This window comes from Vanacampus margaritifer, chromosome 10 (assembly GCF_051991255.1).
Source record: "Vanacampus margaritifer isolate UIUO_Vmar chromosome 10, RoL_Vmar_1.0, whole genome shotgun sequence".
NCBI classification, from domain to species: Eukaryota; Metazoa; Chordata; class Actinopteri; order Syngnathiformes; family Syngnathidae; genus Vanacampus; species Vanacampus margaritifer.
Window position 1 is genome coordinate 4,885,001 of NC_135441.1, and position 15,000 is coordinate 4,900,000.

General features: G+C 37.5%; 1 protein-coding gene across 3 annotated transcripts in view; it reads left to right on the forward strand.

Annotated features, from left to right (window-relative positions):
* Window positions 1-15,000, forward strand: part of LOC144059079 (storkhead-box protein 2-like) — a 62,255-nt gene that overhangs the window by 29,426 nt on the left and 17,829 nt on the right. For all 3 annotated transcript variants that reach the window (XM_077577915.1, XM_077577916.1, XM_077577917.1), the window contains exon 2: window positions 12,857-13,009. In XM_077577915.1, the coding sequence (XP_077434041.1) occupies window positions 12,857-13,009 (153 nt within the window). The remainder of the gene's footprint in view (window positions 1-12,856; window positions 13,010-15,000) is intronic.

The window sequence follows — 15,000 nt, forward strand, 5'->3', positions numbered from 1 at the left end:
AGGGCTGCAAGCTAACAGCTGCTACGCCAAAATGGCTCTTCTTTATCTGCAGCTCAGTGTTTTTAATGACATGACTGGGTGAGACGGTGAAATACTGATCATAAGCCAGGGAAAACACATTGAACACAACTGTTACCTTGTTAAACAACTGCTGGTTGACTACAGTACTGTCTGGTATAATTTGGTGTTCATGGGAGCACTCTGGCTGCAATAAAATGCTCTGTCAATTTTTTGGGGACATCGGCACAGAGAGGTGCAATGATGTGATGGTAAAATGCAGCAATGGAAAACAGTAGAAGAAACGTTTCAATGGGAAGTTGATTCATTGCTAGATAATTTTGCTACAGCCACAACTGTTTGAGCCATACCCCTCAAGGGCGAGACTGTAAACATGCACCCTATATTGCTGTAAAGAATAAGTCTGACTTAAGTTATTAATTGAAATTCAATTGAATTGCAATATTATACCAGCATGCATACATTAATAAATGATGCTTCTATTCATTACAACATCAGTTTGGTCATTAACTCATTCACTCCCAAAAACAGATACAAACGTTCTATTTTAAATATTGCCATGGTCCCAAAAATGTATTTATATGTTTTGTTTTGTTTTTAAATGTTTTTTATGCTAGATCATACAGAATGCTTTGATGCAGTCTCTGACTTGAAGAGGTCGCTTGACTCATTCACTCCTAGCCGTTTTCACTGAAGCAACACCCTTCGCTACCGGCTGTTTTTCTAGATTTTGAGTGATTTTGCGAGTCCAACAGAATATTGTGTTCTATTGTCATACAAACATGGGACCTACCAAAAGAAGGATTAGTCTTTTCTTTCATCAGGAATAAAAGTATATTTCTATCTGTTTCCGTTTTGCAGCAATTAGTGTTAGAACATAGCTAAGTTTCATCATTATTCACAAATCTATTTAGAATTCTGAGTAATTGAGGGTTTTTTCAACATGGTGCTGGTTCATTTCCAATGCTCTGCTGTCACCTGCTGGCCGTTTGTGTAATAACTACCATTGCTTTAAAAATCAAATGTGAGAACTGACTCCCTTATTAATAAATAATATTGAAGTTTGAGGCCCTTTCTACACATAGCTGGGTATTTTTTAAATGCGAGATATTCTTCTACGTTTTGTGTTTTGTCATGTCACGGTCCACGGGGATTTGACACGGCACAGCACATTGGACCTTCAATGCAGATCTACCGCACCCATCAACAGGCCCTGGCACTTTGCAATGAATCCGATGGGCCCTCTAGTTTGGGATATCAGTGAGAATGGGCCCAACACATTCTCCTCAAAACCAACATACATTACATACGTCAATTGAAACGCGGTTGGCGGTTAGGATGGCATCTAGCTTCATTCATTATTCGATCACCGCAAATTTTAAATTGGGCGGGCTTCGCTGTCTGTGCCTGTAGCGGACAAAATTCCGACGTGAGGTATCGGCCCAAGGGCAGCAATATACAGGGCCAGTGCTGGTTCTGGTAAAACCACCACCCAAAAAGGATTCATGTAGAACTCTCTTTTGTTGGATCTGACAGCATTCCATATGGTGGAGACAGTATTCTGTTGGCTTGTTTGCAGCACCAGGTGGGCATTAGTGGTAGTGTTCTTGAGTGCTCTAGATCATATTTGGCTGACAGAGCTTTCTATGTTTAGCCTTGGGTGCTCTGAGTCCAGCACTGCCCCACTGTCATATGGTGTTCCACTGGGTTTTATTTTGGGGCCCCTGCTGTTTTCATTGTATTTGCTGCCCCTGGGTTCCATCTTAGAAAACATGGGATTTCTTTTCACTGCTATGCGGATGACAGTCAGCTCTATGTCCCACTGAGCAAAAAGATGCTTTCTTATTGAGGCCGCTTTTGTCCTGTCTGGAGGAAATCAGTGGCTGAATGGCACTCAATTTCTTGAACTTCAATGAAAAGAAAACTGAAGTTATGGTCTTTGGTCCCTGTGGCCCTTGTACATCTTACCCTGCTGATTTGGGCCATTTGGCACCTTATCTAAAGCCAGTAATCTCGAACTTGGATTTTAAATTGGACAGTGATTTGGACCAGCAAATTGGTGCTGTTGTCAAATTCAGCTTTTTTAAAAAAATTTATCTTAGGAACGGACCAAAGATAAAACTCAACTTTCACAGCGGCTCTTAGAAATTGTAATCCATGCTTTTGTTACATCTCGCCTGGATTACTGTAATGCACTTTATCTTGGAGTCAGCCAGTCCTCCCTCAAGCATCTTCAGTTGGTCCAAAATCCTGCTGCTCGTCTTCTCGCTGGTACTCGTAGGAGGCAGCACATAACCCCAATTCTGGCCTCTCTTCACTGGCTGCCTGTGTAATTAAGAGTTAATTTTAAGATTCTTATATTTGTCTTCAAATCTCTCAATGGCTCACCTCTGAGCTCCTCCACCCCTATGCACCAGACGCTACTGGAGGTATTGAGGACTAAGCGCAGGCTCAGAGGGCATCGAGCCTTTTTAGTTGCGGGTCTCTCCCTTTGGAACAACTTTGTGTTAAATATTAGGAAATCCACCTCTTTATCCACTTTTCAAACTCATCTTAAAACACATATTTATTCTTCAGCTTTTGACTTGGCATGACTTGCCATTATTTCAGTGGGTTTTTATTTTGGGCGCTGTTGTGTCAGTTTATTTGGTATTTATTTTATTTATTTACTTATTCATTTACCTACTTCCTTTAACGCCAATACAGTGTTCCCTCGTTTCTCGCGGGTTCATCTTTTGCGGCTTTGCTGTTTCACAGATTTTTTACAGCTGTTTTTTTTTTTTCACAGCATGCATTTTGGTTTGTTTGTTTTGTTTTTACAGTGTCTATGCACGCGTCGTCGTTGCCGTCAGATGGCTCAGTGCGCCGCGTGCCACCGGCTCCACGGTTCACGCAGGTCAGTGTTGGAGTGGAGATTCGGGGGCACTGCAGCGATGCGGTCCCGCGGTCAAAATGGGTTTACGTGTCTTGCCTCATCTTCGTCATTAAAATTTAGATAGTCCGCCCCGAACCATGCAGTCGTGCCTGTTGACGGCTCAGCGTGTCATGCGTCCACCACCTGCCCCACGGTTCACGCAGGCTCGAGCGGAGTTTCGGGAGCACCGCGGCGATGCGGTCCCGGTCAAAATCAGTTAACGTGTCCTGCCTCGTATCTTCATCATTAAAATTAAGATTGTCTGCCCCAAACCAGTCGTGGCCGTTTAAAAATCCTCAGTGTCCTGCGTCCTGAAGATAAAGGGCCGACAAACGACGGATTTTTACCCGTGATGAACCACCGCCGGCAGGGTAAACTTTTGAAAATCCTCTGTGTCCTGGAGGTCTTTGGCCGGCCGTATCTCCCCAACCTTATATACATACGGGCATCCGCGGATTCCTCTCGACAAGATCTTTCCAACGGTGTATTGCTTGTCTCGTTCCGACCTTGCCCGTCCTGATCGCGACCTGGAGATAAAGGCCTGACAGTTGCCCAATTTCATGCCCTGGAACGCTTTAGCGCGCGTCCGCCACCGCCCCATGGCTCACCCCTAGATTACACCGCATGCGTGTGCATTACGGATCCGCTCCGCCGATTTGTTTCCATTTCCAGCTTGTTCATATTACGCCAGCTGCGTATGTCCTGCGGATCGACTGCCGACTAGCTTGTCTGCTGAGACTGCCAGACTCCCGAGCCTCCCGGTCAAAATTGATTTCTCAGCCTCGTATCATCATCATTAAAAATTAAGAATGTCATTTCTAACAGCTGTTTTGTTGTTGTGTGTGTGTGTTTTCTTTTAATTACTATTTTTGTTATTTTTTTAGGAAAACATATTAGCCAGGTAAATAATGGATCGATCACCATTATATTTTTGTTTCTCTAATAAATGTTTTGAATATTAGTTTAATTCTATTTTATGGTTATTATTATTATTATTTTAAATTCTACAAAAGGTTGAACACTGAGTGTATAGGCCTACTGTATTTAAATAAGAGATGGTAGTATGTGAGAAAATGTTAACGCCTATCAAGAAAAGTACACGCATAAAGTGTGTGGTGAGGTGTTAGCCTTAAAACATATATAATTGAAAAAAAAATTGTATGAACGAAAAAACATTTACAATAAACAAAATGTATATACTGTGCTGTATAATAAGTAAATAAAAAAATATTTTGATTGGAAAAAAATGACTGTAAATGAAAAAAGAACATATGTGATGAATGAAAAAGCATTCATACTAAACTAAAAATCATACCAAAACCAAAAAAAACATAAAAAAAATAAAATTATATATATATATATATATATATATATATATATATATATATATACAGTATATATATATACATATACATATAATTAACGGAAAATGTAAAAAAAAATTGAGGATTTCCATTATTACGGGTAGTTTTTGGAACGTAACACCAGCGAGAAATGAGGGAACACTGTAAACAAATTTGACACAAACCAATATATACCTGTTGGAATTTGTGAAACGGACAAATATATGCCATTAGCCATCTTGAAAGAAGTTAGTCCTGGTAAATTACAGTTATAAGTGTGTTATTACTTTTATTATTATTAATTTTATTTATTTATTCACTTATGTACTTCTTGTGTTATTAATTTGATTATTATTTACCGTTATTTTATTTACCTACTTACTTACCTACCTATGGCATTCATTAATTATTTTGTGTTCTTTTGTTTTACCTGTCTTTACCGGAGAACTGATTTTTGCTCCATGTACAGCACTTTGTTTGCAGCGCTATATAAATAAAGTTGAGTATAAATAAAATTGAATTGAGTTAAAGTGGTCTGTCATTCTTTTTGGGGGGAAATTTTATGCATCAAAAGTACTAGTGGTATCGGTCACTACTCAAAATTTGAGCACTCGTACTGGTATCTGTCTGATAAAAAGTGGTATCACACATCCCTACATTTCGGTGTCAAACTTCGGTCCTCGAGGGCCGCAGTCCGCAGGTATTGGATGTTTCCCTTCACCAACACAGCTGATATATGATCTGCACATCAGCAAGCTCTGCATAAGCCTGTCAACGATCCTGTTAATTGGAATCAGCTTGTGTTGGAAGAGGGAAACCTCCAAAACCTGCAGGACTCCAGCCCTCGAAGACCGGAGTTTGACACCTATGATAAAGCATCAAAAGATTACACTATTGATTGCTGCTTTGGTCCAGTGACTGCACGGCAAGTTAGTAGAGACTCAACTGCTACAAATAGGAGAGCTTATACCTTCTGATTGTGTTTAGTTATGTCACAATCAGTTGTTTGGGCCTTTGCAACTCTTACAATGATTCTGTCCATCAACTGCCGTGTTATTGGTTACTTTTAGGGGTGTGAATTGCCTAGTACCTGACGATTCATAGGTCACGATTCGATTCGATACCGATTAATCCCGATGCAAATCTATATATTGATTATTGTGATTTATTTATTTTTTTACTCAAATTTAGAAAATACTAATCAGTAAACTTGTACATGTGCACTGTAAGATTTGTATGAAAATTTATTTATTTATCTGAAAATTCAGGCTTGTAACTGAGTCACTGCATTTAACAAACAGGTTGCAGTCTGTTTCATGTTTGAACGGCACTGAAATAAAAATATTAAGGCTTAATGTTCCATTAATATAACATTCTTCAATGCTTAATGTGTGAATCTTAACCCCAATTAAGACGTTTTGTTGAATATTTCCATAAAAAATTGATGTTTAAAAATCTATTCGGCCGCATATCGAATAGATTCAAAAGTTGCGCGCTGTAATATCGCGATATATTGCTGAATCGATTTTTTCTAACACCCCTAGTTACTTTCTTCCCCAATACATTACAAATGTATTAGCTAGTGCAAATGTTTGTGCAGTGCCCACCAGTTGCCCGTCACTGATCTAGACTGTATCTTAATCCTGAAATAAGGTATTAAAATTGCTTTTTGTTTTCTTTAATCAAGAAAAAGGACCGAAGTAGCGCTTTTAGCGGTGGCATTCTGTTCCCATTCCATTCATCAAATTCCCCAGTAATACGAAAGTGTCAATTTTCTATTGACAGTCCAACAGCTCCATTCTACTCAAGCTTTCCAAAGCATACCAAAGTTGCTGTTGTTGAAAAGTTGGGTGGTTTGGGTCTGATGTTTGTGTGGCACGTCAATGCAGAAAACATGCTAAAAGCTACTGGGATGCCTATCTGACAAAAAAAAAAAACTAAACTTTTTATAACTAGGGGTTGCATAATAGGTATTTTAATAGTTTGGCGCTAGTACTTTTAGAGGTTGAAATTCCATCATACATTGTTATTATGCTGACCGGAAGTTTACATGCAAACTTAAACCAAACATGGAGGTACTGCATGCATGCATAGAGCCCATTACAATTTGAAACAGTGCCACTAAGCATTAAAAATTGTGAACCAAAAACAAATGACTAATTCTCAACCCTTAAAATAACTTTACAGACTTCATTTACAAAATTCTTAATTCACAGAACACATTAACGTTGACAAAGTATTCAAAAGCTGTTTTTTGCGTTATATGTAGGAATTTGTCCAACCACAGCAATTCAATCAGGTCGAAGTCTTTTTGCTGGGTCACCTTGATTTTTGACTTCCAAGCCATCCTTTAGATTTGTCTGATGTTGAATTGGGATCACTTCTGGTGATCCTGTTGCATGACCCAATTTCAGTCAAGCTGTTGGAGAGATTGCCTCAAATGTGTTTTACAATGCTTTGGTATACTACTGTATAGAGCAGGCTTCCCCAATCCTGGTCCTCAAGGGTCGGTGTCCTGCAGGCTTTAGGTTCCATACTCTAACACACCTGATTCCTATAATCAGCTCACCAGCAAGGTTAACAAAAGCTTGATAACGATCCTGATAATTGTTTTCACTGAAACAAAGTCCAATGGATATCTTGTTTGCTTTGCTGCCTCCCTTTAGTAAAATGCATACTTGAATAGTATAGTATTTTTCTGAATGAAAAGTTGCAAATCTGAAGATAATGTTCTGTTGTCAGGTGAAAACTGAGTACTTCATTAACTCTTTGACTGCCAAAAACGTTAAATAACGTTTAGTAAAATCCTACAGAGGACTGCCAAAGACGTTAAAAGATGTTCACTATGTTTTTTTGGGGTTTTTTTTGGAAACGGGTGGAGGAAAGCCTTGGCCAGCTGTGCTGAAAGTATCAAGTAAATCTAGTTAGTATAATGCCTATTTTTGGGCACTAGATGGCAGCGATGAGTCTCTTTGGACAAGATTGGGTAGGCGTCAGTAGAAGACGTGAGGCGGAGCTAGAGTGTTGAGGGGAGAATGACTGAGGAAGCGAAAATGGCGACCGGTTGCAAGCTGCTCACGCTTGAGCATTTTTTTCAAAGACGAAAAGCATCAACCAATGCTAAAGAGCACATTGATGACGACGATGATGATGATGGTGACTCCGAGGTTGACGCCAAAGTTGGAAGCGCTGAAGCAGCGGCTATGATCACGTCATAAATCCTCACCGGCTAGCGATGCTAACGCCGGAAAACGCGGAGCACAACCGAGCACTTCTGCACAGGCGGACGTTCAATCGGACGATGAAGAGTACCCCGAGTCCAATGCATATTCATCGGAGGAGTGGGTACAGTCTGATCACGGAGAAGACACTGGTTCTGGACTAGGATGCCACCATGAATGGAGTGGATAAGATGGATCAGAACATCTACCACCCGGTATAGGAACTGAAGGACATGAGGAAGCCAGACGTAACACCACCGTAACGTCACCGTATCATGATCCTGAGAGTAGACTTGATGGCAACATGGCCAAACACACACTGCAGTATATACTTGCTATTCCCCGGGAAAAAAGGCCGGCAAGAAAGTGTAGCGTCTGCATGCGAAGGGGCAATCGCAGTGAAACTAATCTGTTGTGCAAATCCTGCTGCGTCCCCACGCAGGGGAGTGTTACAAAAAGAAAAACTGTATTTGAAACATCCACACAATTGTTGGACGGTTGCACACATTTGTAAATAGTTTGCCAAATTGTTTTGTCAAATTGTTACACTGTTGAATGTAAATAAACGTATTTTGCTATCAAAAAACACTTTTTCATTGTTGGTGGTAGTGTTTTACAGAAGTAAAGCACTGTTTAGGTGTTTGTGGCATCATTCATGGAAAAAAAGGTGTCAAATTCAAATTCACTAGAGTGCATGAAATAATATCGTTTCACAAAAAGCTTGATTTCTCCGTATTTTGTTTCAAAACAGCATTTGGGTGAAATTAACCATTTTCTATTGTTGATTACTGAAAAACGGAATAAGGTAGAAACAAAGATGAGAGTCCAATCTTTCATTTGGTAGTATGTGTGTGTTCCATAGTCCAAACACAAAATTTTCTGTGGACCTTGAAAGATCAGTCAAAATGCTTAAATCGGCTGGCACCCACAGCATCCCATTTCTGAAAACGTCTGGCATTCAAAGAGTTAATTATTTGATCTTTGCTGTTGTGATTTCCAATTTACCTCATTTTAAAACACTTGTTGCATTCAGGTCTAAATAAGGCCTAGATTTCCCTTTTACACCGGAGGGAAAGTATTTCAGTATCCAATTACATAAACAAATAAGACTACCCAAAAATAGTTTACTATATAATAATATTAATATATTAATAAGTAGGCATTAATTAATTTGATTTACTGTATACACCGTATGACGGATCAACAATACCATTTGCTCTGCAGGTTTGTTTGTTTGTTTTAAGAAAAGAAAAGTTTTTTAAGTAAGTACGTACTATTTAAGTGGTGTATGTCGGTTATGATTCGCGAAACTCATGGGACATTTGATGATGGCCCATGGCAGCTGTCCACTGTATGGCAGCTGTGGGGTGGTGGTCAGTGACAGACCCTCAGCACCTGTGTCTTAAAATCAGATGCAGTACATAGGCAACGTTTTGCTACCTACAGTATTCTCTTTAATTGTACAGCGGCTTGAAAAAGTATTCATACCAATATTCATTCAAATTGTTGAAAAACTACAGGAGTATGAATACTTTTTCAAGCCGCTGTACTGGCAACAGCTCTTGCTGCTTCAATTCAATTATGTAAAATAAAAATAATAATTTTTGTTGCATATTTCTATATTGTATTTATTTTACATACTAAAAAAATGCAAAAATTCAATAAGCATTTCTTTAAACTTTGGAGCAAATGAAAAACATTTGTACAAATATATTTACAATGCTGACCTTTCTTCAGAACTACAATATGTTCAGACAAGGCAATGTTTTGGGGAGCTCAGAAACATTGTTTTGCGCATTACACACCAGTGTATTATTAATACTGTAAATAACAGCAAAAGTGAACACAAAAGCGACAAAGACTGAAACATTAAATCTGACAAAACTTCAAAAGTAAATTAATGGCACGCTGACACAATTGCGTTTCCGTATGTGTTTGATCTTGGTTATAAAAGTGTAATTTAAAGGCACAACGAGTATTGCTTAGGACAATGCGAAGAAATTAAGATTATATGATCTGTTTAAATCATATCAGAGAATGGGGTAAAATAAATTTATTTGATTTGTATGCGCTGAACATGAGATTTTTATCCCAAAAAATCTATATTGCCATGCCATTTTATTGTTTGCACACTACATCTTAATTTAGGACTGCCCCATTTTGTTGTTTTTTTAGTTACTAGCTGTCGCTCTGTTTTTTTATGCTTTATATTGCACACAAGGGTCTGACTTAGGAATGAGCTTTTTTCTAACCCTGACCCTGATATCTATTCTGCCGTTCCTGTACGCGCTGTGTGCAGTTTAGCAGCTTGTAGGGACGCTAAGGACAGTGATTCTCAACCTTTTTTTTGGTGATGTTTTTTTTTTTCAATCAAGTACCCCCTTATTAGCACAAATCATTTTTGGTTAAGAAGAAAAAAGAAGAGAGAGACTTAAAACAGAGTGCTTTACCATCGTCTGATTTATGAAACTTTAGAGCTTTATTTGTACTGTGGTCTCTCTGGAACTATTTTAAAATCAAAAGATATAGCAAAAATAAATAAATAACTTAATTACAAATAAAAATGTGTGCACATAAAAATTATTAAATATTATCACCAATAAGTGTCCTCCTTTGGGAGCATACTAAAGATCTGTTATCAAAAAGAAATCATTAATTATAATTATATAAATTTTAAATAAAAAATTTAAATGATTAACAGGTGATGCTAGGTAGCATATGACAGGTTGGGTCGAACCATTCTGCTTTGGGGAGACTGGGTTTTTAGGAAAATAAAATAAAATAGCATACTTATATTAAATAAATTTTATGAACTTATATTTTCCTGAAATATTTACATAATTTAATAATTCTTTATAAAGGATTTTTGCATGGATGCTACTTTTTAAATTTATTTCAAAATCTCGCTGGAGTGCTTTCACGTACCCCCATTTTAGAACCGCTGCGCTAAGATATGAGGACAAGTCGTTGCATTTTATTACTCGCTGATTGTGAGTGCGAATACTTGATAATGTCATTATGTCTGTGATGAAAAAGTGCATTATTTTCATCAAAAATTGTTCAGAAACATTCTCACATGGCATGTGATCCAGTCAGATACAGCACTTTTTAGCCTAACAACTTACTTGTCATTACTGATGTTCTAATGCACTACATTTTCATGTATTTCAGCTCCAAACACTAGGCGGCACTGTATGTAAAAGGAGTATCACGGCATTCCTCACAGCTTTTCCTGACTACATTAACTGTATAACGCATATATTACGAAACAAAATGAACCGTCACAACAGTGTGACTGTAGAGTGCAGTGTTTCTCAACTGTATCACTGATAGTCTGTGGTGTAATTGCAAGGGGTCATGAAAATTAATATTTTTTTAGACCAATGCCGATACCGATTTTTGGCAAAAAAAATTTCAGAATACCGATTAATCTGCTGATTATTTTAAAGTATATATAATGCATAAAATGATTCCCCCCAATTCCTTTTCAATGTGTGTCACTTACGCACTAACATTAAGATTTACTCTGCTTTGAATGACAAGTATGATTTTATCAACAAATTTCATGAAGTGTACACGATTATTGTATAGATTTATGTGTCAATAATAAAACCATTCTTACTTGTTTACAACTGCTGTACTGTATATGGTTTATTAAATTATGTAAATATTTCCCAAAAATATGAATTACTAAAATTAATTTTATATAAGTACGCTATTCAATTTAATTTGGTTAGAGTACATAACTGGGCTGGAAAAATAGCAATTACTATTATTTGATTGAGATTGAAATCATGATTAAAACAATTTGTAAATTTCAAAACTTTGTATTTATTCAACTACTAAAGCTGTTTAACTACTGAAAAGTGTCATCGTAGCGTCATGTCTATTCATCCCTGCACTCTGAACAGTTGAACATTGTTTTTGAAAGCACAAATTATGTTGTAAATATTATGTGAAATTCAAGCCTCTTGTGTTTTATTACTCATTTTCATTCTAAGCATTAAAGTGTCCTTGAATCTTGAGAAAATAAATTCTTTGAATCCTTGAAATATCGCTTTAAAAATAATTTGAAAGGACAGTGACAAAATAAAACAATAAGAAATTGAAATAAGAATAGAATATACTAAAATAATAGCAACTGAAAAAACAGTAAGAACAAATACTGACTGTTCCTGTGCGTGTTGGCCTCTTGGGGGCAGTGTGGTGCTGTGCATTCATGGTAAACACACTTAAAGTGAGTACACAAGAAAGTTACGATTGAATTCTATTAAAATAACTACAAATTTGTCTGTGCTTAGTGTTATCTCACCTGTGGGTATGTGTTCCCACAGAATTTGTGTGTGAATATTTGTTATTTGAAGTCGATGCTATTTTCCTGTTAGCATTTGAATGAGATCCTCCCTTTGCTTTTAGCATTGGTGCTAGGCTAGCGATGTTTTAAAAACAAGGCATGTTTTGTATTTAAATATACAGTGGATGTAATTCTTATTGTCGTGTGTTTAGTTTTACAGTTAACTCCAACCGGGGTGTCATTAAACAGCTTAAAGGACGCTTAGGGACAACAGAATAACCTACACACTTGCTAATTGCTAATGCTACGCAAACAAAATGGTGCATTCAGGGTACTTTCACAGCAACTTCGGTTTTCTTTTATTATAATGTTTTAAGAAGGAAACAATCGGCCATTTGGCCCATTTGAAATTTGGCCTCTACTTTGGACTATCACAGTAGTGGACACAGCAACCACACTGTTCGTGGCATGCACTGGAGCGGTATCAGTGTCTGTGCCTCAGGATCTTTCATAAATATGGAGGGGTCCAAGACCTCGGGCTGGGCAATTTAGCAAAATGTAATCGCGAGTTTGATTTTGGCTTATCTTGATCTTAAAAACATAGAAGAAAAACGACGAATGTGCCAAACAGCAATGTGTGCAAGTTCCTGACAGTGAAGGTACCTTGAATGCACCATGTCACTTGAGCAGCAAACGTAACCTCTCATGATTCTGCAGATATTTAATTATATCTTTCATAGGACAACACTGAAGAAATGACACTTTGACATAACAGTGTAAATGTATTGTTCCCTCAAAGTACCTCAAATACAGTTATTGACAGCTACAGGTATACAAAAGTGATTCTGGTGAGTGCAACTTTACTGAGCTTAAACCCTATAATAATGTATTTGGTCAATTACAGTCTGGTAATGAAATATGTTGGTAATATGTTGGCAATTTATTGATTGGAATGAAACATTGATTGTAGCAGCAAGTCCTCCTTTGTGTCTGTGTGTCTGTTTTTAAACAAGGTCAGGTATACTTTTTAATTGCCTGTTAATTATTCTGACTTGTCTCTTGGCAGGTGATGTGTCACCCATCAGTATGTCCCCCATCAGCCAATCCCAGTTCATCCCTCTGGGAGAAGTACTGGTATTGGCTATCTCTGCTATGAACTCCTCGCACAAGCCTGTCACCCAGGAGGCCCTAACGGAACACCTACAGACATGTTTTCCAGGTAACACCACATAACTTACATCATTTACATAAGGCAAAACCAAAGCTTTTCCCACTGATATCTAAGAGTAATGTAATAAAAGTACAATAGATAGTTGTTATTTAATTTTCACATCTGTATATTGTACTAAAGACACAATTTCATGAAGTGACACTTTTCAGAATAGTGCACCAAAATCCGGTTTTTGCAATGGTAAACTTGATCAGGTTTGCATTTATGATGTAGGCCTCACAAGCCATGATCAGCTACGTAAACAATGTGACCGGGTTTGGAGTCGCTAATCTGTAAAGACACATTGAACAATTGGGATTTAGCTAATTTAATTTTTTTTTATTTTTTAGAGAGCACGTCAACATTTTATGAACATATGAATAGGGATGTAATGATGCATTAAAAATCGATGTAATATCAATGTAAACTGCTTAAAAAAATGCATCGATGTAAAACTTAAAAGCATCGATTCACAACGTCATGCGTAGTTTTTCGTTGTTTCTATCCAGACCCTTTTTGGGACTGACACGTTTTGCGGATATCTATTATTATTTGGTGGGTCTTTGTAGACACCAGTAAAAACTTGGTTAGATCTTTGTAAGTAATCAATTTAATGATATAAGTTTTGCAAGTGGCTCCTCGTTTACAATGAGGCAACTTAACGTCTGTGTTAATTGCCTGTGGCCGTCGTACACGCGTGGTGTAATACTTGTTGCTGATGTAGTATCTTATTAGTCCAGTAGAGGGCTTCATTGTTACACTTGTTGAACAGAGATCTGTTTAGTCTTTGTCATTTGATTTAGATTAGATTTTATTCGTCTCAAACAAGCACAGCAATAAAAAACATTTTTAAAAAGGAAAGAAAAAAAGCACAATATGATAAAATGCAAGTTTGAGAAGGGGCAGAAAGAAACAAAACTTCAAAATCAAGTTAGCGACCCCTTTATATAATTTAAAATCTGAATCCATAAAGACTAACACAAGTATTTCAATAATTTTAGAAGATTAAAAGAAGTTTAAGGATAAACCTCCATAAGAATCAACACAAATCCTCAACAAAGGTTCTAGAGCTTCATTCTTCATACTATGTGTCTCGCTGCACAAAGCTGAGAATGTGTTGTGAGGGCAGAATATTAACCTTAAACTCAAAGCACTGATAACAAGATAAAAACATAGTTAAACAGTCAAAATTATTATTTTATAATTATTATTATCATTTTTAGCAGGTTTTTTTACATTCACTCCCCAAAACATATGCATATGTTTAATATGTTTGTTTCTTTTTTTATGCCAGAGCATACAGAAGGCTTTGATGCAGCTTCTGACCTGAAGAGGTCACTTAAAGCAGTGGTAGTTATTCCAAAAAACGTCCAGCAGGTGGCAGCCGGATTACAAAAAATGTCCAGCAGGTGGCAGCCGAGTATATGAGATCAGCCAGGGCCATGTTGCAATAAGCTCTTTTTGCCAGTGTTTTCAACAGGTTTGTGAATAATGATGAAACTTAGCTTATACAGGGAGTCTTCGAGCTACGTTGCACGAGACCTACGTCGTTTCGACTTCCGTAGCACCTTATTTTTCGTTAATTTCCCACAGTAATCACGGCTTTTTAAAGTTACTTAAAGTTGTGTTGCTGTTACCTCCAGCAACGGACGTCCATCGAGCAGGTCGGCTCGCCAACAGGCACGTCACATTTCCGTGTTTAAGCTTGAATTGGCTCCTCTTGGCCGTCCGGCAGCAATGAATGTTTGTGCGAAAACACAATATATTGTTTCCGGCGTCTTCCGGGTCACACAAATATGTTTTTTAAAATTTCTATACAAAGTATTTTGATGTAAATATCGACTTAAAGGAAGATATCCGACTTAAGTTGAAATTCGGGTTACATCACCAGCGTAGGAACAGAACTCCGCCGTAACTGTATTCTAATGCTACTTGCTGCAAAACGGAAATGGATAGAAATATACTTTTTTTCCTGATGAAAGAAAATACTCTAATCTTTC